This window comes from Typopeltis vanoorti, chromosome 15 (genome assembly GCF_054136105.1).
Source record: "Typopeltis vanoorti isolate ZY-2024b chromosome 15, IOZ_Tvanoo_1.0, whole genome shotgun sequence".
NCBI lineage: Eukaryota > Metazoa > Arthropoda > Arachnida > Uropygi > Thelyphonidae > Typopeltis > Typopeltis vanoorti.
The window spans coordinates 13,757,455-13,783,831 of NC_143563.1; the positions used below are offsets into that span (position 1 = coordinate 13,757,455).

The 26,377-nt window shown below is 35.1% G+C and overlaps 1 protein-coding gene across 1 annotated transcript in view; it reads left to right on the top strand.

Annotated features, from left to right (window-relative positions):
• LOC150098398 (eEF1A lysine and N-terminal methyltransferase-like) overlaps nucleotides 1–26,377 on the top strand; it is a 139,343-nt gene that overhangs the window by 96,380 nt on the left and 16,586 nt on the right. The window contains exons 9-11 of the mRNA XM_090404818.1: nucleotides 13,662–13,793; nucleotides 18,604–18,671; nucleotides 22,449–22,584. Of these exons, the coding sequence (XP_090260944.1) occupies nucleotides 13,662–13,793; nucleotides 18,604–18,671; nucleotides 22,449–22,584 (336 nt within the window). The remainder of the gene's footprint in view (nucleotides 1–13,661; nucleotides 13,794–18,603; nucleotides 18,672–22,448; nucleotides 22,585–26,377) is intronic.

Below are 26,377 nucleotides of genomic sequence, written 5' to 3' on the forward strand. Positions count from 1 at the left end.
ATGTGTACTCGCCTAGTTGGCTGAGTAGTTAGTGTTTCTGCTACTCTAACTAATAGGTCATGGTTTCATTTCCCACTGCTGGCATTCATGTTTTGTGGAAGTCTTTGTTGGGGAATAGATGGAATTTTCTGCTTGGTATGAGATGAATATCCTTTTTATTAGAGGCCTTGAAATGGCTTGAAAAATTTTCATATTTGATCTCTAGAGCAGGCTTTATGAAGGATCTAGCCATTAGTCCACCCACAGTACTAAGTTGCAATTGGTTTATAGCCCTTTTTGAGTGGGATTCGCATATTAAAAAAAAAGTACATATGTGCATTGCTGAGTTATTGACTGGTTGGCTGATAGGCCAAAATATATGCCCACTTCTTGTGGACCTAAAAAGCTAAAATGTTGCAAGAGATAACTTTTTTTGGGCAGCAGACCAGAAAATCCTGAAATTTTTGAATTAAAATACATCCTCTCCCAAATAAAAAGGCTTGAGAAATTCATGCTTCATTAAAAGTGAGCAGCTCTTAAAGAAACTGAAGGTTGTATAAAATGTTAGCTGTTCTGTAAATATGAACAACTTGAGATATTAAAGAATGACAATAAGAAGAGATAAGTTTTGCATGTTACTTGAAAGGGAAAATGCAAATGAAATTGACACAACATATTTGAAATATGACTATTAAAAATATTGATTACATAGTGACTCCCTAAAGCAGCATGGATGCAACATGTAAGAAATTTTATCAAAATAAATCCCTTACTGTGAGCAAAATGACTAATGCTTTTTCTAGATTAACATGTTTTACTGGATGTAGAAAACAGTAATATAGTTAAGTTTATTAAATATAACACTGTAATTTCCAAATTACAACGTGTTATCTTAGATAATAGCTAGATAAACAAACCAGGTAGATAAACACCAGTTGTTGTTGCCATGTTTGGTTCCTAGACCGAGTGTTCTGGTTTCTGTCCCCCCCCCCCCCACTACCATTCTACATGCAGTGTGAGTGATACCATCAAGAGCAAGCCAACAAACATACCGTAAAGATCCAGTACCTCCCTGATCGTTGAGATTATAGCAGTTCTGCAGGCTAGTCACCAATTAGTATACAGGACCAAACCAGATGGTACTGCAGTTTAAGAGACTTCCTGATGGTACATAATCTCACTGCCATTTACACTGCCTGGTCATTCCGTGAGAGAAGCTGTGTAATGATATGTAGGGAGGGGAAGAGAGTGTCAAGGTCAGGGTTATGGCTAGGAGAATAAATGCTCTCTGTATGGACATGTTCAAGAGTCTGTTTCTTTGCCATTACATGTTCCCCTTCTCTTTTTCTCTTCACCTTTTCAAACATTAAATATGAAAGTAAGCCTAAATAATTATAATGTCTCTGTAGTTAAACTAAAAAATAAACTTCAAAAAAAAAAAAAACTGAATTCAAAAATCCCACATATGCAAAAAAACTTTCATATTCCCTTTATCGACCTCTTTGGCAACAAAAATAACTTAAATGACTTGCATCATCACCTTCATGTATTCAAACCTGATGTGTTACTGACTGAATCCCAAATTTCTGCTACATCAATCATAGCCCATCTTAACTGTCCAAATTACATCCAATATGATTCCTTTCACCATAAGGGAGGTAATTGTGCCTTTGTGTGATATAATATTCCTTCCCAAAGGATGGAATCCTTTCACTTTTTTTACCTCCTGTTGTTTAAGATTTCTTTGCCATATTTTGTTTCATTCATCTGCTATCTCTACTGTTCTTCCAGTTGTAATAATCATTCTAACCTCTTTCACTTCCTATCCTTGAAGCTCGATTTCATTCAGTCCAAATTTCCAAACAATGAAGTTATTTTTCTTGGTGATTTCAATGTCCACAATTCTAATTGGCTCCCTTTTTTTGAATTTTACAGCCCAAGATAGAAGAAAGGCAGAGATTTTAGCTGTAATCTATTTAAAATAGATCATTCATATTATTATTATTATTATTCCAGGCAACTCCAATATGCTTACCAGAATTCCTAATAATCCTCTTCACTGACCCAACATTCTGGATCTTTTCTTAACTAGTTCCCCTTCCAGTCACTCTGTTTGGGTGACTACTTCTCTTGGTAATTCAGATCACAATCTCATCTCTGTTGGAACATCCTTCCTTCAACCATTCACAGCCTCATGTTCTTTAGCATTACAACAATGGCAAGTGGGAGGACTTGCATGTCTTTTACTCTTCCTTTCCATGGGTAGAGTACCATTTTCATTCTTCAAATCCAGATACTTGTGATCTTGTTACAGAAATGATCCATATTGGAATGGAAGCTTTTGTTCTACACGCTGTTAAAATTCCCACCCTATATCTAAACCATGTAGAGGTGTGCCAAGAAAAGTAGACAGCCTAGATAATTACTTAAGTTTCTATGGTTTAGTAGTTCTGTGGAAAGTACCTAATACCAAGACCACATGTTTGTAGACAAATAATTTTAGACAATAATTAACTGTTTCTAATTTTTTATGCATAACTTTTGCTAGTACCGCTGACTATGTAAGTCTGACCACTTACGAAACTTGTAGGATTATATTTGTTTATTTGTTTAAAAACATGTAGTCTCAATACTGGAAATGTTTTACAGAAGTAAACAGCCTGTCACAATAGCTTGAGACCAAAAACACCAGCTTCCTAAACAGTTGCCCACAACACTTGTAAAACCATCATTAAAAGGGCTAAGTCTGACTTTAACCAGGATAAATGTAGAAACTTGCCACTTGTACCACTGGCAGTTGCACCTTCTAGTCCCCTCGCTGAAGTTGTTGGGCACAACGTTTTGTCCATTTTGTGCTACTTCCACTTTCTCATTCTAACGGTAACATTGTATCATCACCTAAAGACAAGTCTGATACTCTGTCTTCATTCTTCTCTTCCAACTCCTCCATAGATAACCATGACAAATTACCTCCTCCTTTGCCTAGAACATTGCATCTCATGCCTCCTGTGACCTTATGCCAAAAAGAAATCAGAAGAATCTTGAAAAACTTGGATACCACAAAGGCAGCTAGTCCTGATGGAATCTCGCCAATTGTATTCAAGAGATGTACTCCTTAACTAACACCTGTTCTTTATCATCTATGTGCTGAATTGTTTTCAGTTGGTATCCACCATACGCATGAAAACAAGCCCATAAAAAAAAGTGATAAATGTCTACCATCAAGCTATCCACCTATTACTCTCACCTCAGTTTTGTCCAAAGCAATAGAGAATGTTATCAACAGTCAACTTTTTCAACACTTGGAGCACTACTATCTAATTAGTGACTACCATTGTGAATTTCATCAATCTAGATCCAAAGGAGATCTTGCCTATGCCATGCACCTCTGGACTCAATCCATGAAAAAGTTTGGAAAAACCTATACCATCACACTTGACATCGCCAAGGCTTTTGATAGGGTTTAGCACCGAGGGCTTCTCAACAAATTACCATCATATGGACTACCTTCATCCTTGTGTAATTGGACAGCCAGTTTTTTCTCAGATTGATTCCTACATATAATGGTGAATGGTGTTCTCTCTCCTTGATTTTTCTGTTAATGTAGGTATCCTTCAGAGCTCTGTCACCTACACTCTTCCTGATTTATATAAATAACCTGCTCTCATTGACCACAAACCTTATTCAGAGCTTTGCTAATTATAGCACTCTCCACTCATCCTACTCATACAACAACTACTCATTGCATTGCTCAAACATCTCAAGCTTCAAGATCTTCTGTACAAATGTTCTGAACACTGAACCACTTGTTTTTAATAATGCCCAGCTCAACAGTCAAGACCAAATCTCTATTCTCAGAGTGACTCTTACTCCAAACATTTCCTGACATAATCATATCACTTCTATACTATCATCAGATTCCAAAAACTTGCCATCCTTATCTGCTCAAGATGGTACTTCTCTTCTGACCAGTTACTTACTTGGTATAAATCCCAAATCTAACCAACATTGGAATATTGCTGTTATGTTTGTGGTGGCGCACCTAAGATCTCCCTAAAAGTTCTTGATGATGTTCAGAAAAGGACAGTTCAGTTGATTAAACACATCTCTTACAGACTCTCCTCAGCCACTTTCTCATAGAAGATCAGTTTCTGCAGTTATTTCCATGGCCACTTTTCAGCAGAACTATCATCCATTATGCCTTTCATTTCTGCCAGATCTACAAGAACTCAAGCAACAGCTGCTCAACATCTCTTTACAATCAAACTCATACTCACCAAACCTGCTACTCCCAGTCATCTTTCATTTCACTCACCTCAATTGTGGAAGAGCCTCACCTGTGAAGCATTTTCAAGGGATTGCAACTTCCAACAGCTTAATTCCTTATTAATTAATTAAATCTCATCCCCAAATGAGCAATTTGAATTTCAGGAGAACCACTCCATTCAAACAAGTCATGAAGGACATTATTGTATGGTACAGTGGAAACAGCATACAGGTGTGATCTTGCTAGACATTGCCAAAACATTAGACAAAATATGGCATAACAGGTTTCTCTTCAAACTCCTAGATGTCATATTCCCATGAAATACTACCTAAATAAATCTTACACTGAGCAGCAAAATTCCTCTGTAATTCTCACATTCATTTATTTTATTTTATTTTATTTTTTAATAAATGGAATTTGATCTTATGACAAGCCTTCTGAATTATGCTGTGAAGCCTCTGTAATATAACTTTATAAATGCTAAAATACGTCCATGTTTTACCATTCATTTTTCATGTTCATCAGCAGAAGAAACCAGTTGTTGTTCTTGAAATAGTTTGAAAACAGCTTGTTTTCAAAGTGTTTCTGCAATAATTTATGCTTTTTTGAACCATAATAGCCTTCCTCTGTGGACAAACTTACCTACCAATAGGTTAGGGCAGGGCTGTCCAAAGCACTGCCCTCAGGCCGCATGCGGTCCACCTGTGGGTTTTAATTTTTGCGAGCAAAAAAATAAAATAACAATTTGAATCAAATGCGTATTAGATATTTTAATGCTGTCAATCAGTAATCTCGATGTTGGTAACTTTATTTGGTGTTTTTACATCACTTATACCCACATGCTTTTCAAATATTAGATGTGTCAAAGAAGCATTCTTACACTGGTTTCTTCCAATGTGCATGCTCCAGGCACTCACAATGAATGTGAGCGTGCAATTAGTATTGTTCATTTGTTCATCTTTCAAGGTTGTGTCATTGCTGCTCACCAAATTACTAGATACGCATCGTGATGCAGCCCTCGAATAATTTTTTTTCTAATGCGGCCCTTGGATTACCTAAGGTTGAATAGCCCTGGGTTAGGGGATAATACCTGGTTTATGTATTATCCTACATTGCTTTCTTACTATACTCTTGCTGCTGCCTAGAAATAGTACCATCTGATCACAGGAATAAGATTAGTGATTTTTTTTTTTTTTTTTTTTTTTTTTTTTTTTTTAACAGAGGAGCAGAAAGAGGGAATTTGCCACTCTTTCAGCATTGTTTACAGTATATTGATATCATCGGTGGCCAACACGTCAATCACGATTGATATTAAAGCTGATTTGGTGATTTAAGAAAAAAAAATTTAAGACAATTATCTTATTTAAAACCAACTTGGATATAGAAACATATTACCAATAAATAAATAAATAAATAATCACTGTGATTGTTCACATGGACAAACTATTACTTGAAAACACAATCAGTCACTGTAATGCAATGCAGTTTGTTCCTATAAGCAGAAGTCATTGAAAGATTTTGAAGATGAATAACAGGAAAATCCCAAGTTTTTTTAAGGGGACTATTGATAAAAGGAGCTTAGAAATGATGGAAAGAGTATGTGAAAGTTATTGAAGTTGAGAAAGGTGACTTGAAAACTGAAGATAAAAATATTGTATATGTCTGGAGCGATTACTTTGAAAGATTACTGAATGAAACAAAAAGCAACAGAGCAGAACAGTGGCAGAATATAGTCAACAGGAATACATATCAGTGATTTTTCTACTTCAGGTACTGATATGTACGTGATTATATTACTCTTGTTTATATTCTACCACTTTCAGTAATCTTTCAAAGTAATCACTCCAAACATCTAGAATATATTTTTTATGGAAAGGCATCTAGATTTGATGATATTTGTCCATAAATACTCAAATAGGGAAGTATAAAAAGTTTTACCTCAACTACACCTCATGGGGTTGAATTCCAGATGATTGCTGTGGAGCCCTCACAGTACCTATATATTAAGAAAATAAAGCTGAATGTAACATGTAATTTCCTTACTGAGTATTCCAGGTAAGATTTTTGCAGGCATACTTAATAAGAGGCTAAGAAAATTTGTGAAGGGAAACTCAGAGAAGTACATGATTTTCACTTTATGACATAGTTGAGAAATCATGAGAAAATAACAAGCATCTGTACTTAAGTTTCGTAGACCTGGAAAAAAAACATACAACAAGATATCAAAAGAAAAGCTTTACTAAACAAGAAAACAAAATAATATGGGATAAATGAAACAATACAGAGCAATATGTATGTTTAAGTTATAAGTCTAGAATTAGAATTGAAGAAAGTATATAGGAAGGTGGTTTGATGTAAAATCCAATATAAAACAAGGGTGCATAATACATAAATATTATTCAGTCTCTTATTCACTTTCTCAATATGAAAGTGGTGTTAAACCTGATATCATGATCAAACTTAGCTGTTTGCTTTATGCAGATTTTGTTTTAATCCTAAACAAATCCAGTATATGTCTGCAGGATTCTCTGTCTAAATTGAGAATCCTGCAGACTAAATTGAATAATTACTGTAAAATATATATGGTGTGAAAACAGGTAGGAACAATGGAAACATCAAGAATGTTAACTGCATCTTGAATGTAGAACAAATAAAGCATTTTAGATATTCAGGCACAATTTTTGTTGAAGGTGATAAACTGAATATTGAAATACTGGTATAGTAGAAAGTTAACTGAATAAATGTATATGGAATAAGAGAGAAATTAGTCAAAATGCTAATCTAGTTGTATACAAGACAAGTGTTCAAACCAATTTTAACTAATGGATCTGAGAGGTGGGTTAAAAATTTTACAAGTCTCATTCTCGCATATCAAATTGACATATACACCACATTAATAATATATGTTTTTAATATTAAACAAATCCACTAAGTTGATACAGCTGTCTGAAGCAAAAAGTGTTGTTGTCTGTATCCCTTGAAATGGATAAAATTGAGTATTATGCAGTTATAAAATTCTTTGTAAAAGAAGGTTTAATGCCAAAAGAAATTCATTTGAAGTTCATAAAAGTCTATGGGCACTCTTCTCCTTCATTTTCAACAATTAAGACATGGGCTACCAAGTTTAAACGTGACCGTACCAGCCTTGAAGATGATCCACATGAAAGACATCCAAAAAGTGTAACAACACCAGAAATCATTGATCAAGTGCACGATATGGTATTGGATGGATGGGCAAGTCAAAGTGCGTGAAATTGCTGAGACTATAGGCATTTCAAAAGAACGTGTAGAACATAATTTTCCATGAAGAATTGCAAATGGAAAAGCTTTGTGCAAGATGGGTGGCGCATTTGCTCACAGCAGATCAAAAACGCACTCACATGAAAATCTCTGAACAGTGCTTGGAGCATTTTAACAAGAATAAAACTGATTTTGTGCATCGATTTATTACTGTGAATTAGACTTGGATTCACCATTACACACCAGAATCCAAACAGCAATCAAAACAGTGGACAGAAGCCGTTGTTCAGCACCAAAGAAGACAAAGTCGGTTCCAACAGCAGGAAAGGTCTTGGCATCAGTGTTTTAGGATGCTGAAGCCATTGTATTTATTAATTATCTTGAAAAGGGTAAAGCAATAACTGGGGAATATTATTCCGATCTTTTAACCAGACTAGACGAAAAAATTCGTAAGAAAAGACCTGTTTGCAGAAGAAAAAAATCATCTTTCATCAAGACAACGCACCTGCCCACAAAGGTGTTTTGGCAATGGGAAAATTAAGGGATCTGCACTATAAATTGTTGGAACATCCACCCTATTCCCCAGATTTAGCTTCCTCTGACTTTCTCTCTTCCTCGCTGGTCAGCATTTTTCTTCGAATCAACAGATGATGGCAGCTGTAGAGGGGGTATTTTGCAGATCTTACTGAGAACCACTACAGGGACAGGATAATGGCGCTGGAGCATCGCTGGAATAAATGTATTAGTCTTAAGGGAGATTATGTTGAAAAATAAAAATAATTTTGAAATTATAAATTCATTTTTCATTGTTAGGCCAAGAACTTTTCCGACCACCCTTGGAATTGTTTGCTGCTATAATTCAGGAGCGTATAAGGAAGAATATAGATAACATGCATTTGCAAATTAGCATCATGAGTATGTGTTGAGTAATTATTATGGAGATTTCAATTGGAGGAAGACAGACAGGGAAGGAAATTAAATTGATACAACTGCAGAGAGATAATTACCTGAGGCAATACATCATGAAGGGGACACAAGATTAAGAGTGCTGGATTTGATCACTGCATCAGAGAACTTAGCACACCACCCTAGCTAAGCTGCCTCTGCTTGGAGGTAGCTTAGCTAGGGTGGCTAAAGTGATCATGTAGTCTTGACCTGGGGAAATTGCCAGACATGAAGAATTTTCTATTAAGAAGGGATATATGTGTAACTACAAAGCAGGTGATTTTGACAAGCTGAGGAGTTGGCTTTCAACAGTGCCACGGCATAAGAATTTGGAGGGGGGAGAGATGCTGATGGTGCATGGGAGGTGGTCAAGGGGTGTTTGAAGAAAGCAGTATCACAGTGTATATCCATAGTCAGAGGGATAATATGCACAGTGAAAAGGTTGTGGACGGATTATAAAGAAAAAGGTGATTGCATGTCCATGAGCAGTTACCTGTATGGCAAGAAAGGCCATAGCTAATTATGAGAGAAAGCTATCTGATGAGGACAAAAGAAATCCTAGAGTTCTTTCACTATGTGGTAAGTAAAAGGAGGAATGACTATGGAAGGATGACTTTAAAAAGTGCTGATGGGGAAGGTAACAGAACCGAACCAAACAGTTGAGTGAGCATTTTGCAGGATGTACCATCTAGGCATATTATAATGCCAGATGCGACTGACTGATAGGAAAATAGAAGTTCAAGAAATGAAGGTGCTTAAAATATTGCAGAAACTCAATATAAACTTGGCCATGGAGTGAGATGACATAAATGCTTGAGTATTACAAGCATGTGCAAGGGAGGTATCAGCATCTCTGACCAAACTGCTTAATTGAAGCCTAAATACTGGAAAGGTGCCATTAGATGAAAGAGGAAAAATAGTCCCACTGCATAAAGCAGGCTTCAAGACAGACGCAGCAAATTATAGGCCAATCAGCATCTCAGGGGTGATATTTAAGCAGTGGTGTAGCTAGAGCTTTTGCCGCCGGGGTGATCCCTGATTTTGCTACCCCTCTCAATACACATGAAAAATACTGTTGATGTGTATTTGTCAAAAGGGGTATAGGGAAATAAATTAAAATACTATGTTTATTTTTGAAATAAAACTTTAATTTCAACATTCTAAAATGTTATTTTTCTTGTTTTCTGTTAGCAAAATCATCGATGACATTGGTGAAGTCTATTTCATAGTGATGTAGGTAATTCTTATTCAATTTTATTCAGAAAAACTCCTCTCACAACTAGCAACACTTACACTATTGTGAGGAAAATTCGCAGTAGTATTTCAATACAGTATTTGGAACTGAGTTCTCGAGACTGTATTTTAGAATTAACTGCAAAATTTCAAAAAGGTTCAAAGTGCCGCCTGGGGTGACCCCCCCCCCCCAGCTACGCCACTGTGTTTAAGATATTGGAGAAGTTGGTGAAAGACAGAATTCAGGACTAGGTGGATAGAATATGATGCTTTATAAGAGGCAACATGATTTGGTGAAGGGTAAGTCTTGCCTTAGTAAACTGCTTACTTTTTATAACAAAGTATTAATGGAGTTGGATAAGGGAAAAGCCTATTCAGTGATATTCCCAAACTTGACAAAAGCATTTGACAAGATTTCACCTTTTTTTTTTTTTTTTTTAAATCTCCCACACAAGAGGTACAAGAACCTATAGCACATCAGTAGCATGTGTGAGTTGCCAATAAAGACTGAGAAAGAAGAAACCTATTGACATTCTTCTTAAAGAGCTGTAGGTTGAAATTGTTAGGAAACAGATAATGGAGATAGGCTGTTCTAGAGGACAGAAGTAGATGGAATAAATGAAGAAGAAGAGAAACAGGCATACTAAAAAGGGATGTTGGATAGCTGCTGCTCTTGTTTTAATAGCCCTAACAGCAAGTAGAGGAATGATGTTTGCCAATTCCCTGGAGTAGTGACTAACCATGGAAGTGCCTATAGTAGTGAGTTGGTGACAGAAGGAGTCACCTATGAGCTGAATTTGTCTCCTCTGGAGAGCATTCAAAAATTTTTAAAGAGGTTTTAGGTGCACCAAATGTGTGAACAGTATTCTAACTTTTGCCACCTGGGGCAGTCCCTGAGTTTGCCACCCCTCTCAGTACACACCAAAAATACTATAAAAAGTCAAAATGACATATAGGGAAATAAATTAAAACTATGTTTATTTTTGAAGTAAAATTTTAATTCCAACATCCTAAAATATTATTTTTCTTGCTTTTCTGTTAGCAAACTCGTGGATGACATTATCGAAGTCTATTTCATCACTCAGTTGCTGTTCTGTAGACAGTGTGGCAAGATTTCTTAAAAGCAAAGTGCTGCCCGAGGTGGACCTCCCACTCTGCCCCCCCCCAGCTACGCCACTGAAGGCAAGACTGCATTTTGGCAGCATTGAAGGTGATTAGGTTATCCTTGTCCCACTGAAGGATGATATGGAGAGTGTTTAAGGTGGTACTGGTAGGAAGATGATCTTGATGTAATGGATGTCTGGTAACTACCTGATTTATCAAAGGAGTAGGATGAATGGAGAGTGCTATTGTCAGCAAAACTCTGGATAGAATTTGTGGTGATTGAGAATAGTTCATGTATGTATAAGAGAAAGAGAAGATGAGAGAACCAACTGAGGCACTCCAGCATTGGTGGCAAAGCTCAAAGAGAGGGTGCTGTCCAGTTACAGAGAGCAGTAGGTAGACTAAAGGAAGGCAATTTGCAAAGCAGGCCTTGATGATGCCAAATACAATCGAAAGCCTGGAAATGTCAATGGTAACAGCACACGTTTCTTTTCTCCAAACCTTTTCATGGCACATGTTCAGTGGTGAGTGATGTAGGTTAAGATATCAGCTGTAGATCTGGATTGGGAGAATCCATACTGGTGGTCATTGATTAACTGGTGAGCTTCTAAGTAGTGAAGAAGTTGACTACTGGAGAGGATTGAGGTGATGATAATTGGTTGGTACTTGGGTGGTAAGCTTTTGTCTCCCCTTTTTTAGAATGGGTTGGATATATGCTAGCTTCTATAAGATAGGATAGATGTCATCCGGGTGTAGAAGATTGAAGAGACGATAAAGGACATGTATTAGCTCAGGAGCACATTGTTTGAGTACAATAGGAGAGATGCCATCGAGACCACACAACTTTGTAGTGTTCAGGTTGTCTAATATTTTTCTTATATCTTTATGCTTAAAGGCAATGGAAGGCATACAATTCTCAGTTGCTGGTATGAAGGTGATTTGCCTTCATTGTTTATACAGGAATTAGAGTAAAAGAGTGCTACTGGGAAGTCACCTTTTTCTTTGGGTGCTGTTACAGTGGTGCCATCAGAATTGGAGAGCGGCAGGAGTGTGGGTAAGCAGAAGTTGCATCTGATGGCTTTTGTGAGGGACCAGAAGGCACAGCTACCATTTGGACAAGAGACAAGTTTCTGCTATTGGCCTTTATGAAGTTGGATTTAAATTTGCTGATAGTTGATTTACATTTATTGTGTTCTTTTGCATAGGTTAAGTATGAAGCTAGAGTTCTGGATGCAAGCCTTCTGCTGCAAACTGAATGTTTTCCTTCAACCTACTTTCATCCATCTTCTGTTGATCCAGGGCTAGAAAGTGGATAGGAATTTTGGATGAAATGAGGGATGTGTTTTGTTAGACTGGAAACTTTCAAGATTGTGGTCTGAGGAGGAGAGGTAACCTCTACAATGTGTATAGAAGGAGAGAACCAGTTTAAAAAAAAAAGATCAAGGCTATTGGAAAAGCAGAGGGGATTATCTGAAATTTGGGTAGATAGCTGAACAATTTACTATTTGACAAGTTTGATCAGTAGTGTTGGAAAGCCAGTTGGAGTTGAACTTTGAGAAGAGATCACAAACTGTGTACTATACTGATGGAACTGAACTGCAGGAAACTGATGAGGTCAGTGACTTGGGGTGATTGTGGACCAGTAGTTGAAGTTTAGAGAGCACATATTATGAGGTTAACCAAAACAGCACATCAGATTATGTGGTTGTCAAAGAACAGTAATAAGCAGGGATAAGGAAATCATTGTTCTCCTGTATAAGGCCACATCTGGACAACTGCACACAGATCTGGACTCCTTGATTCCTTGGGGATGAAGAAGTGGTGGAGAGGATGAAGAGGTGAGTTACAAAGATTGTGGTAAGCCTATGGAATGCTCCCTGTGAGAGTAGGTCGACAGTCTGTGAGTTTCAAAAACTGGCTGATAGGCAAAAAAAGAAGAGACATGATAGAAGCATTTAAGTTATTAAAGGGGTTTTATAGGATTGACACTGGAGACTTTATATGACAAGATGGGAGAAAACAAGGTGTTATCAATGGAAGTTGTGTAAGAGTGTGGTTAGCAAGGGTGTTAGTACCAGAATTTTTGCTTTTGGGCAGTAGCAAATGGGTTGCCAGAGGTGGTTGTGAATGCTTTATCAGTGAATGAGTTTAAGGAGATCTATGATAGGTATTGTGTGAATAATGAATCTTCCACAATGAGTCTTCTGATTCCATGGAGACACCTGTATAATAATAATATCTAATTTAGTTAGAAGAAAAAATGTTGCATTTAAGTGTTTCTCTTGTACTTAGTTCTGATTTTATGACATATTTTCATTTTTATTGTATACCATATTCGATACAGGGATTGTTCTACACACAGTACATACTGTGCATGGCCAGTGAAAATGTAATTGTATTCACCTTCACACTAGTTGTAGGTCAAACTCTGAGTAAAAACATTGTTTATTCATTTTCTGTTTCTGGTGTTTTTGTTCTACAAAATAAGACTTCAAATTAGAGCTAGAATCTTAACTCTGGATGGATATTTCAAATTCTGAATATCAATATGGGTGATAAACACTTCTTCACCCCTATGATCTGAATACTCTTATTTCAATTTCTTTTTTCCCGAAGTTGAAATAACTACTTTGTGGAAAATGATTACCAGCAGTAATTTAATATAGAGATTATATTAAATGTGTTTTGTTAAATAGATACTTGATTTAAGAACAGGAGTATAGTGTGCAGAACTTTTGAAATGATCCTCATAATTTTCATAGTTATGTGTGGTATTTTCTTGAGTATTCTATTTGCATTTTTCATATGATAATTAAATGTATTTATGAAGTCCTAAATCTTTAGAATGTTGTAAATGTAGTCTTAACTGTATTTATATATTTTAATCATATAGCCAAGAAAAATAAAAAAAAAGGAAAATGTAAGAAAAATCATCAAAAAATGGAAATAGATTACAAATATCTAGCTTGTCAACACCATGTTTTTATGGTAGCTGGTCTGGCCTTTGTAGAATCAGCACTTCCAGGTAAACCTACTTTTATTATTATTAAAATTCATGCATAATAAATGTGCACATTGAAAATTACTTATTTATATGTTTTTCAATTTTGCATTGCAAGTATTAGCTTCTCTCATTTTTTAGATACCATCTATGGTTCACACTGGAAAAACAGGGTGTTCATATTTCATTAGTGACATGATGTTGAACATTTTCTTTGACTTTTTCAGCCAAAGTGAGTTAGCTGGTCTTATTCAGAGGTGAAGTGAACATTATATGGTTGACAGACAGTTCGTGATCTTAGTTGTCACTTGTTAATTTTAAATAACTGCATAAATATGTTTTTCTGAAATGTCCTCATAACCATTGATATATCATAATGGAATTTCAGAATGATGTTGGTTAGTTTATTTTGTACTTCCCACATTGCAGTTTGTTGTTTTTATTGTTTTTCCACTCAAAATATTTCATTCTTTTACCTTCTATTATACCTTCTTTTGACATTCATTAGAATGTTTTCTACAAAGAAAATACTTCAGTCTGTTGCCAAATGATAATAATGATATGTTCGTATTTGGCTGTGTGCCATCTTCCTAAATTAACTTGATTACCTTAGTTTGGACTACATTATGAAATTAAGTTAACATAGCTTAATTTCATTTATCATCTTTCTCAGATTTTCTTGATATATGGTAATCTGCTAAGAAATAATTCAGTATCTAAAAAAAATAAAATCAAAAAGTGTTTAAGTTTCTGAAAATAAAAATAAACATTTTCTGCCTTCGACTAAGAAATTTTTTTTCCAAATAAATAAATGTTAAGTAAATCTCCATAGCTTACACCAGGGGACTTCATAATTTGTCTGAAATTAATGGCTGTTGTAAATGTTTGAGTTTTTTGTTTGTGTTATATATCTTCCTGAAGATGATGTCAGCAAAACACTCAGTTTTTAATGGATAAAAAGTCTCTAAGTCACCTGGTTAATCATTCAAAGTTGATATTAAACTACTCATGAATCACTTAAAAAAAATCAGGGAAATACTAGCATTATTCACTACTGTGGATCATTTCCAGTTCCACTTATAAACCTTCTGCATAGTTAGCTATATTATTTTTTAAAAAATCAGATATCACAAGATGTTTAAGTGAAGTAGTAGAAGGTTCTACTAAGGTAGAAGTGGAGGAATTTTTTGAGGCTTTAGAAAAAGCAACTGACACAATGAAAAAGGAAAAGTTGGTCCTTGTTGGGGATCTAAATAGTAGAGTAGGAAATGATTGTGAGACATACAAAAATATTTTGGGAAAATTTGGAGAAAAGAGCAAAGCTAATAATAATGGCAAATATCTGTTGGATTTCTGCTCAGGACATGGACTGGTTATTACTAACACCATGTTCCAACATAAAAATGTGCACAAATTCACATGGAGAGAAGAGGCTAGGAATAAGAAAAGTCTCATTGACTATGTTATTGTTGATAGTGATGTTTTCTCCCTGGTGCAGGACACCAGAGTGTACAGAGGATTTGAAATTGGAAGTGATCACTATTTAGTCTTGAGCAGGATAAAATTGAATTTCATATTGAAAAGAATAACATGTAAGAAAGTTTTAAAGCGAATAAAAGTTGAGCAGCTCTAAGACGTAAACTGTAGACTAAAATACAGAAATATTATTGAAAAGAAAATGAAAGAGTTTGAGAACAGGAATCAAACCTTGGAGATTCAGTGGCAAACTCTGAAGGAAACATTGATTGATTCTGCCAGAGAGGCATGTGGTGAGGTTGTGTGCAAAGATAAAAAAATCAGAACTCCCTGGTGGACACAGGAAGTTAAAGAGGCAGTGAAGGAAAAGAAGAAAGCATATCAAAAGTTCCTGGCAAATAAGTCAGCTTTTACTCTTACAGAATACAGAGACAAATGTAAGAAAGCTAAACAGTGTGTAAAACTAGCTAAACAAAATCATGGGAGGACTTTGGCAAGAATATAGAAAATAAATATCAAGAAGGTGGCAAAATATTCTGGAGGTTGTTGAAGAAGCTTAGGAATGGAGGAAAGAGTGCTGTAAAAGGAATTAGAGATGATAAAGGTGAAATGAAAACAGGAGAAAAAGATATCCTTGAAGTATGGAGTAATTACTTTGAAAAACTGCTAAATGAAACAAGCAGTGATGACAGCACAGTGATAAAAAACACTGACCAGGCATGCAGTCAGGAATACATATCCATACTTGAAGTAGAAAAAGCCATCAAAGGCTTGAAATGTGGAAAGGCAGCAGGAGTAGATGATATTCGACCAGAAATGCTGAAGTATGGTGGTATAAGAGTCTTACAGTGGCTGCACTGCATAGTTCAGAAAGCCTGGACAGAGGGACGAATTCCCGATGATTGGAGTAGAGCTCTCATAGTACCCATATATAAAAAGGGAAATAAAACTGAATGTGAGAATTACAGAGGTATTTCCCTACTGAGTGTTCCTGGCAAGATCTATGCAAGTATACTTGAGAAACGGTTGAGAAGAATTGTGGAAGAAAAGCTTTGTGAAGAACAAGCTGGATTCAGGCCAAATAGAGGCTGTCAGGATCAGATCTTCACTTTACGACAAATAGTCGAGAAAGCATGGGAATATAACAAAGATCTGTATTTAAGTTTTGTCGATTTGGAAAAGGCATATGACAAGGTGCCAAGAGAGAAGCTATTCAATACGCTGCAGTTATATGGTGTCGATGGGGCATTATATCAAGCAATACTTAGTCTTTATTTGAGTTGTGAGTCAGCAGTTAGAATTGAAGGAAGTACAGGAAGATGGTTTAATGTTAAATCTGGTGTGAGACAAGGATGTACATTATCCCCTCTGTTATTCATTATCTATATGGATCACATTATGAAGGAATGTGGTATTAAACCTGATATCAAAATTGGAGATGTTAATGTCAGCTCTTTGCTTTATGCGGATGATGTTATACTTCTAAATAAATCCGCTACAAGTCTGCAAGATTCTCTGACTAAATTGAATAGCTGTTGTAATAGATATGGTATGAAGGTCAGCAATAAAAAGACAAAGACAATGAAAATAGGCAGAATCATTGAAAATGTCAACTGTGTTGTGAATGGAGAACCTGTGGAACAAGTAAAACATTTCAGCTACTTAGGCACAATTTTTACTGAAGATGGTAAACTAAATATAGAAATAGACAACAGAATCAGCAAAGCTGGTATCGTGGGAAGTCAATTGAATAAATTCATATGGGATAAGAAAGAAATTAGTCGGAACACTAAATTAGCTGTATACAAGACTGTGTTCAAACCAATTTTAACTTATGGATCTGAGAGCTGGGTCAGAAGTAAAACACTTGACCAAAGACTAGAGACCGCAGATATGAGAGTCCTGAGAAAGATTAGAGGCGTGAACAGATGGCATCAATGGCAATATCATATTAAAAATGAGGATATTAGGAAAGAACTTGACATTGTCAGCATCCAGGAATGCGTTAGCAGAGCTAATCTCAGATGGTATGGTCACTTAAATAGAATGGGAGAGGAAAGATTAGCAAAACAAGTGTTCTCTGCCAGGTTGGCAGGAAAACGACCCAGAGGAAGACCAAGATATAGGTGGATTGATACGATACAAAGTGCCTTAGACGATAGAAATATAAGATCTGATAATGTTGGAGTCTTGACAAGTAACAGACTGATTTGGAGGAAAATTGTAGATAGGAAGTTAGTAATGATGTAATTTTTTCATGTAGTACTGTCATATCCTGTACACCCCTTGAGGGTACATGGCAGGAATTTGATGATGATATCACAAGATTAATTTTGACATCACTTCTCTTCTTTTTAAAAATGTATACCATTAAAAGGGATTTTTTTCCACCACTAATGATAGTTATTTCACAGAGAGGATAAATGTATATACATTTTGATAGCACAGCTCTATGCAGGGTTTCCACAGTGACACACTATCTGATGGATGATACATTTTCTGTTCAGTCTCATTGAAACATTTTTGATACAACTGAACAGTAGAATCAAAATTTACACTTCACTGTCGAAAAAAAAAAGGAGCATTTGTTATTTTCATACACCTTAGTTACATGTCCTAATGATTCTGTCATTTTCCATTTATAGAAAATAATAATGAATTTCAATACACCCTGCCCAACAATATATTATCCTTCAAATATTAACACAAAAGGGGCCAAAAGAATATTTGTTTATGATACAGCACTTGCTAAAGTCAGTTATCTTTCCAACACTTTTTTTTAACTAATACTTATGACTTTAAAATAGATAAAATATTAAATATTTCCTCCCATAAATGGTCAGCGGAGGAAAAGTGTAGCAAAATATGCCACAAATCAATTTTTTTTCTGTTATAATTTGAATAGTTTCCACTAACTTGATTGCTGTTTTGTGCATTTCTGACAAATGCTTTATGCTTTCAAGATGCTAATTTGAATCCAGACCTGTAATAAATTCATAGTTTATTTTTTCCCTAATATGGTGTTAAAGTTCATATCATCAGAAGTCATAATAGTGATAACCAGTACCTAACAATAATACCACAGATGTGTAGAAATGCTGGGTACTACCTTCTACTTATTTGTGGCATCTTATAGTCATTGAACCCATCCCATTGTGATAAATACAGACATCTAAAAGCAAATTTTTTTTTTTTTACTTCATTCCATTTCTTATTCCACATATCTGTTATTCTTCCATCATTTAAATTAGTTATAATTCGAGCTTAAATTTTAATTATTGTTCTTATTAATCAGATCATTTTAAATCAAGGTTATTTTTCATGTTTCATGTAATTGGTGTTATTGCCAATTTTTCAGCCCGTGTTCTGTTGATTGGATTGGGAGGAGGAGGACTCGCATCATATATTCATGAACATCTACCTCAGGTAAGTTCTAATCCAATAATTGTGAATATTTTAAACTATTCTAGAATTATTAGCAATGTAATTGCTAATAATTCTAGAATAGCATTGCTAATAGCAATGTTATTAGCAATGTAACAGGTACATTTTAGGTGTGATTTCTCAACCACATTGAAGCCAGTGCCTATAATGTAATCAGAGTGGCTTCATGTAGTATGTCTCAACTATTGTAATCTATGTTCTCCTTTTGATAGATCATGTGCCTACCTTCAAAATATTTTCCCCAGTAATTTTATTTAAATTTCAGTAATAAAAATAAAATAAATCTACTGATGCCTTTTATTCCCCAAAGGAAGCAGGCTAGGCCATTTTAGTCCTATCCAATGTTTGGACTGAAGGTCAGTCAGTCTCCACCCTTAGCCAATCAGAGTTAGTTATCCCAAACTGTCAATGTTTTTAAATGACATGCAGTGAAGAAAGTATAGCAGCAACTGCTGCCATCTTGTGGTCCTTAATCTATATATTATTGATTGTTTTAAATGGTGTGAATTCTTTCATCTATAAGCAGGTGAAATAATGAAATACTTTTAAGTTTAGGTTTCCATGGCTTGAAATGTCCGTAATTATTTTTTCTGGCTAGCACTGTATAGCACATTGCAACAATAAGCCACATGTCTGACATCTTACACTATATTCAACTTGGAAAAGGTTTATGTTCATTCATTGTATAACAATTATTAATTTAGAAAGCTCTCTGCTAAAATACTTTTTTTTCTATTCGTATTTAATCTGACAATGTACATAACAGGATGTACAAAACTAGTAATTAAATAAATTTTTTAATAAGTTCTATACATCGTTCTAACCCAATAACTAATGAAATACTTGTCCTGTAAAGAGCTATATTTGAAATATTAATGATGCACTATAGCAGTTATTTAAGAAGTTAAGTAATGCTTTTATATATTTATATGTGTGTTATTTAAGAAGTTAAGTAATGCTTTTATATATTTATATGTGTGTGAGCGCACGTGTGCATGCATAGGATGCTCCCTGTCACTGAATATAGTGCATTCTCTGGAATGACACATTTACCATCCTACTTGTTAGAGTAATGAAATACCATAAAAGCTTATTTTTGTTTTAATTTTCAGGATTATCTACATCAAACAAATTATCATACTTTGACTCATCATCCACAATAGTAATATAGATTTTCAACAAAAAATTTTTGAGTGGAAATTCAGTTTAAATAAAAATAAATCCTTACAAATTGCCCTGATTTTATACGGAATAGTATTGATAACTGAAAAATTGATTACTTTGAGTTTATTCGTCATTCATATGTCATTATATTCTCCATGAAGTCCAAAAACTCATTGCCCTAGGAGGCCCACACAAACTGTTATTCACATTGGTACCTGTGACACCTCTCCATAAACGTATTTGCTGATAAAGCACATTCATAACCACCTCTCACAACCTATTCTAATCATTCACCACTCTTAAAGCAAAAAATTAGTCTTCACCTTTGCTACCACATCTTCCAGGGATAACCTTTAGTGATTCTGTCATATCCCATCTCATCCCATCTTTTCTACTCATCATCCAAACATTTCAATCTACATTTCTTCAGTTCTCATAGAAAATACATCACAAACTTACCATCTTGGTTACTCACTTCTGGAGCCTCTCCACCATTTCCTATCCTCAAGAAATCCTAGTGATCAAATCTGTGTGCAGTAGACCAAATGACTATATGAAATACCAATCACTGTGTCCTTCAACATCCAAGTGATACTTGAGCTGTTTTGCCTATTTGCAGTATACGCTCTAAAATGAACTCCCTTATCTACTGTTCATTGCCTACAGCCCCATCCATCAGTGTAACACACAACTTGTAATATTGTTCATCTCAAAGTGCATGATTTCCACTTTGTCTATTAAACTTGTAGTTATTATCCTTTGCTTACATTATAATTCAATTTAAATCATCCACAGCATCTATACATCACTTTCATTAACTATTGCCTGCTAATTTTGCATTATCAGCAAATTCATTAATGTATGAATTAAATTGGAACAGCTCTGTGACCTACTACTGGTCACTTGTTCATCAGCCACCTTTTTATCAATATCACTAGCTTTATATCTATCTTCTGTTTGCTCCAATTTATGTAGTAGATTTATGTTTTTGCTTTTGCAAAAATCATCATCATACAATTCAGTCATTAATATCACTATCAGTTATTAATAATGATTATATTAATAATCATTATTAATGATTGAGGAGCATATGGAGAGGTGTGGTATTGACCCCCCCCCTCCTGAAAGTTGGTAACCTGCAGTACATGTAGTACCATGAGTGGTCTAAGTATTAAATAAACCCAGGAGACCAAACTTGACATTTTTTCAAGTTGCTTCATACCTCTGGTAAGCAGAGTCGTAGCATCACACCCAGAAGCATTAAACTTTCTGCCATCTAAAGGCTTTTCAAATATCCATGCACATCACTGGCTTCAAATCTATAGCCCATTAGTTGGAGACTGAAGATTCTATCCATTAGGGCCAACTAGGCAGCCTGCAAACTTCCAGGCTCAAGTATTATTGCTATCTTTAGAGCTGTCCCAATTCCTTCCACTTTTCAGTAAAATTTATTGGGATTAGAAAAGGGAAGTGTCTTAAAAGAGTTGGTTTCTTCAAGCTTTTCAAGTTTCCTGTTTCCTTAATTAAACCTGCTTCTCCACAATTATGATCACCATTTCCACTAGGATCAGTATCAGCATTCAGGATAAATATGTTATGCAGTTTGTTTTTTGTTATTGATATTATAGTATTTGTCTTTTGCTACCATCCAATGCAAATGTACAGTATTTCAGTTTAGATGATTTGGGCCTTAACTTTAAGAAGTTGAATTCTGAACAAGAGATTTATGAATGAACTTTTGCAATGTTAATGCATTTGTAACTTCAGGAGATATCCTGTAATGGTTTGGAACATCTCCCTCCTCTACACACACACACACACACACACACACACACATCATGCCTAATAAATAGAATGAAGAATTTTTATTAATGTTTCTCATAGCACTCTAGATTAAATTACATTATATGTCAGATCTATTCATCTAACCTTCACAATTATATTATATAACTGTTCAAAGTATATCATCAGCTATCTAAGAAAGATAGTGGTGCTCATTTCAGGATTACAATACTATTTAGGGCCAACTTTATCATCAGCAATAGCTGATGATAAAGAGAACTTTGTTCAGCATCTTGAAAGAAAAGGTAGAGATGCAGAATGTTTAATTAAAAATTTGAAGGACCTCTCTTTCATATATGTTTTAATACAAAGTTTACTGTATCTAGAACTAAATAAAATTGGCCAGGCTTTTTTTGTTAAGAGCAGCAGTTCAGTCATTCATTAAAGAAAGAAATCAGTTAGGTGAAAATGTTTTAGTTTAGCAACTATTTTACTGCCTCAGGGCACTGCTAGAAAATGGATTCAGAAAATTGCCTTCAAGGTATATTATGGAAAAACTTCATTTGTGCTTGGATTAATACAATATCAAAGATTTATATCTTTGATATTGTATAAATACTAAAGGAATTCAATTTTTTTTCCTTAAAATTTTATTTCCCAAACATTTTTTTAAAAATCATTCTTGCATTGTAAATAATCTGAAAATACTGTAGCAGTTATCTGATGTAGTTGGCACTTGTAGTATAATATGCTTCTATGATAATAATCCATAATAATATATGATATGCCTATTGAATTTTTGATTTTTCTTAGGTTTATCTGGATGTTGTGGAATTGGATCCCGCAATTGTTTCAGTAGCAAAAGAGTGGTTTGGGTTAGTGACCAGTGACAATATTAATGTGCACATAGCTGATGGCCTTGCCTATCTGTGCAATGCAGCAAATAAAGGTATTAAATGCCATATCCAGCAATTCTTTACGTGATATATATTTTCTTTTCTCTCTAAATAACGTAGTGATTAAATTGTTATTTGAACAGTGATCTTCATTGTAATGAAAAGATATTTAAAAATCTATCCAATGTCACTGCAATACATATCCAGAAGGGTTGGTTACTAGGTCAATTAATCCCAGATAATTAGTGTATCCCTCATTGCAACAATTTTTGAGTCTTTCAGGAAAAGATTTCTATAAGCATACTTGAAAAAAAGCTAAGAAAAATTGAAGTGAAAACTGATGATGAAATAAGCTTGATTTAAGCCAAATAGGGCCAGATATTTATATTAAGGCAAATGATTGAGAAATCTGGAAATGAAGTAAAGATCTGAACTCAACATTACCATATTTCAAGATTGGCACCATTTCCATAAGAAGCATCAATGGAAAAGAAATGGAACTAGCAAAAGAATTGCATAATATCAGATCAACATAAAAGATGTTACCAAAACAGAGAAGATAGGTGAGATCTTTCTGAGCAAAAAATACAAGATTTCATATGCAGGCAATAGCAGTCAGGGAAAAGGATTCGCTATAGTATTTAACACTAAATATGAGGATAATCTTCAATGGCAGGCAGTATCAAGTAGAGAAATGTAGACAAATATTATGATGGGGAACTGGACAATGAAACTTCTTTGTACCTATGGTTCCACAGAAGTTTCTACTAAGGAAGAAATGGAGGAATTTTTTGAGGCATTAGAAAAATCAGCTGACACATTGAAAAGGAGCAGTTGGTCCTTGTTGGAGATCTAAACAGCAGAGTAGGAAATGATTACCAGACATACAGAAATGTTTTGGGAAAATTTGGAAAAAAGAGCAAAGCTAATAATAATAGTAAGTATCTGCTGGATTTCTGTTCAAGAGATGAATTTGTTATTTCTAACACCATGTTCCAACATAATGCCATTTTCTTTCATAATGTCATCCATACAGATGATCCATACTGAATAACAGTTGGAATAGCGTGCATACACTATGTTTCAAATCCTCTGTACACTCTGGTGCAGGACACCAGAGTGTACAGAGGATTTGAAATTGGAAGTGATCACTATTTAGTCTTGAGCAGGTTAAATTAAATTTCATATTGAAAATAATGACATGTAAGAAAGTTTTAAAGTGAATAAAAGTTGAGCAGCTCTCAGATGTGAACTGTAGACTAAAATACACAAAGATTATTGAAGGAAAAATGAAAAGAGTTTGAGAACAGAAACCAAACCTTGGAGATTCAGTGGCAAGCCTTGAAGAAAACCCTGATTGATTCAGCTAGAGAGGCATGTGGTCAAGCGGTCTGCAAGGATAGACAAATTAGAACTCCATGGTGGACACAGGAAGTTAAAGAGGCAGTGAAGGAAAAGAAGAAAGCATATCAAAAGTTCCTGCAAATAAGTCAGCTTGTGCTCTTAAAGAATACAGAGACAAATTTAAGAAAGCTAAACTGCAAAACTAGCTAAGCAAAAGTCATGGGAGAACTTTGGCAAGAACATAGAAAATAAATATCAAGAAGGTGGCAAAATATTCTGGAGGTTGTTGAAGAAGCTTAGAAATGGAGGAAAGAGTGCTGTAAAAGGAGTTAGCGATGATAAAGGTGAAATGAAAACGGGAGAAAAAGATATCCTTGAAGTATGGAGTAATTACTTTGAAAATTTGCTAAATGAAACAAGCAGTGATGGCAGCACAGTGATAAAAAACACTGACTAGGCATGCAGTCAGGAATACATATCCATACTTGAAGTAGAAAAAGACATCAAAGGCTTGAAATGTGGAAAGGCAGCAGGAGTAGATGATATTCGACCAGAAATGCTGAAGTATGGTGGTATAAAAGTTTTGCAGTGAGTGCACTGCATAGTTCAGAATGCCTGGACAGAGGGACGAATTCCCGATGATTGGAGTAGAGCTCTAATAGTAGCTATATATAAAAAGGGAAATAAAACTGAATGTGAGAATTACGGAGGTATATCCCTATTGAGTGTTCCTGGTAAGATATATGCAAGTATACTTGAGAAACGGTTGAGAAGAATTGTGGAAGAAAAGCTTGGTGAAGAACAAGCTGGATTCAGATCAAATAGAGGCTGTCAGGATCAGATCTTCACTTTTACGACAAATAGTGATGAAATCATGGGAATATAACAAAGATCTGTATTTAAGTTTTGTCGATTTGGAAAAGGCATATGACAAGGTGCCAAGAGAGAAGCTATTTAATACACTACAGTTATATGGTCAATGGGGCATTATATCAAGCAATACTTAGTCTTTATTTGAGTTGTAAGTCAGCAGTTAGAATTGAAGGAAGTACAGGAAGATGGTTTAATGTTAAATCTGGTGTGAGACAAGGATGTACATTATCCCCTCTGTTATTCATTATCTATATGGATCACATTATGAAGGAAAGTAGTATTAAACATGATATCAAAATTGGAGATGTTAATGTCAGCTCTTTGCTTTATGCAGGTGATGTTATACTTCTAAATATATCCGCTACAAGTCTGCAAGATTCTCTGACTAAATTGAATAACTGTTGTAATAGATATGGTATGAAGGTGAGCATTAAAAAGACAAAGACAATGAAAATAGGTAGAATTGTTGAAAATATCAACTGTGTTGTGAATAGAGAACCTGTGGAACAAGTAAAACATTTCAGTTACTTAGGCACGATTTTTACTGAAGATGGTAAATTAAATATAGAAATAGCTAACAGAATCAGCAAAGCTGGTATGGTGAGAAGTCAATTGAATAAATTCATATGGAATAAGAGAGAAATTAGTCGGAACACTAAATTAGCTATATACAAGACAGTGTTCAAACCAGTTTTAACTTATGGATCTGAGAGCTGGGTCAGAAGTAAAACACTTGACCAAAGACTTGAGACCGCAGATATGAGAGGCCTGAGAAAGATTAGGGGCATGAACAGATGGCATCAATGACTATCATATTAAAAATGAGAATATTAGGAAAGAACTTGACATTGTCAGCATCCAGGAATGCGTTAGCAGAGCTAATCTCAGATGGTATGGTCACTTAAACAGAATGGGCGAGGAAAGATTAGCAAAACAAATGTTCTCTGCCAAGATGGCAGGAAAACGACCCAGAGAAAGTCCAAGATATAGGTGGATTGATACGGTACAAAGTGCCTTAGACGATAGAAATATAAGATCTGGTAATGTTGGAGTCTTGACAAGTAACAGACTGATTTGGAGGAAAATTGTAGATAGGAAGTTAGTAATGATGTAAATTTTTCATGCAGTACTATCATATCCTGTACACCCCTTGAGGGTACATGGCAAGAATTTCATGATGATGATAACAATCGACAAAGCTGGTATGGTAGGAAGTCAATGGAGTAAGAGAGAAATTAGTAGGAACACTAAATTAGCTATATACAAAACAGTGTTCAAACCAGTTTTAACTTATGGATCTGAGATCCTGGTCAGAAGTAAAACACTTGACCAAAGACTAGAGACTGCAGATATGAGAGGCCTGAGAAAGATTAGGGACATGAACAGATGGCATCAATGGCAATATCATATTAAAAACGAGGATATTAGGATAGAACTTGACATTATTAACGTCCAGGAATGCGTTAACAGAGCTAATCTCAAGTGGTATGGTCACTTAAATAGAATGGGCGAGGAAAGATTAGCAAAACAAGTGTTCTCTGCCAGGTTGGCAGGAAAAAGACCCAGAGGAAGACCAAGAAATAGGTGGATTGATACAGTACAAAGTGCCTTAGACGATAGAAATATAAG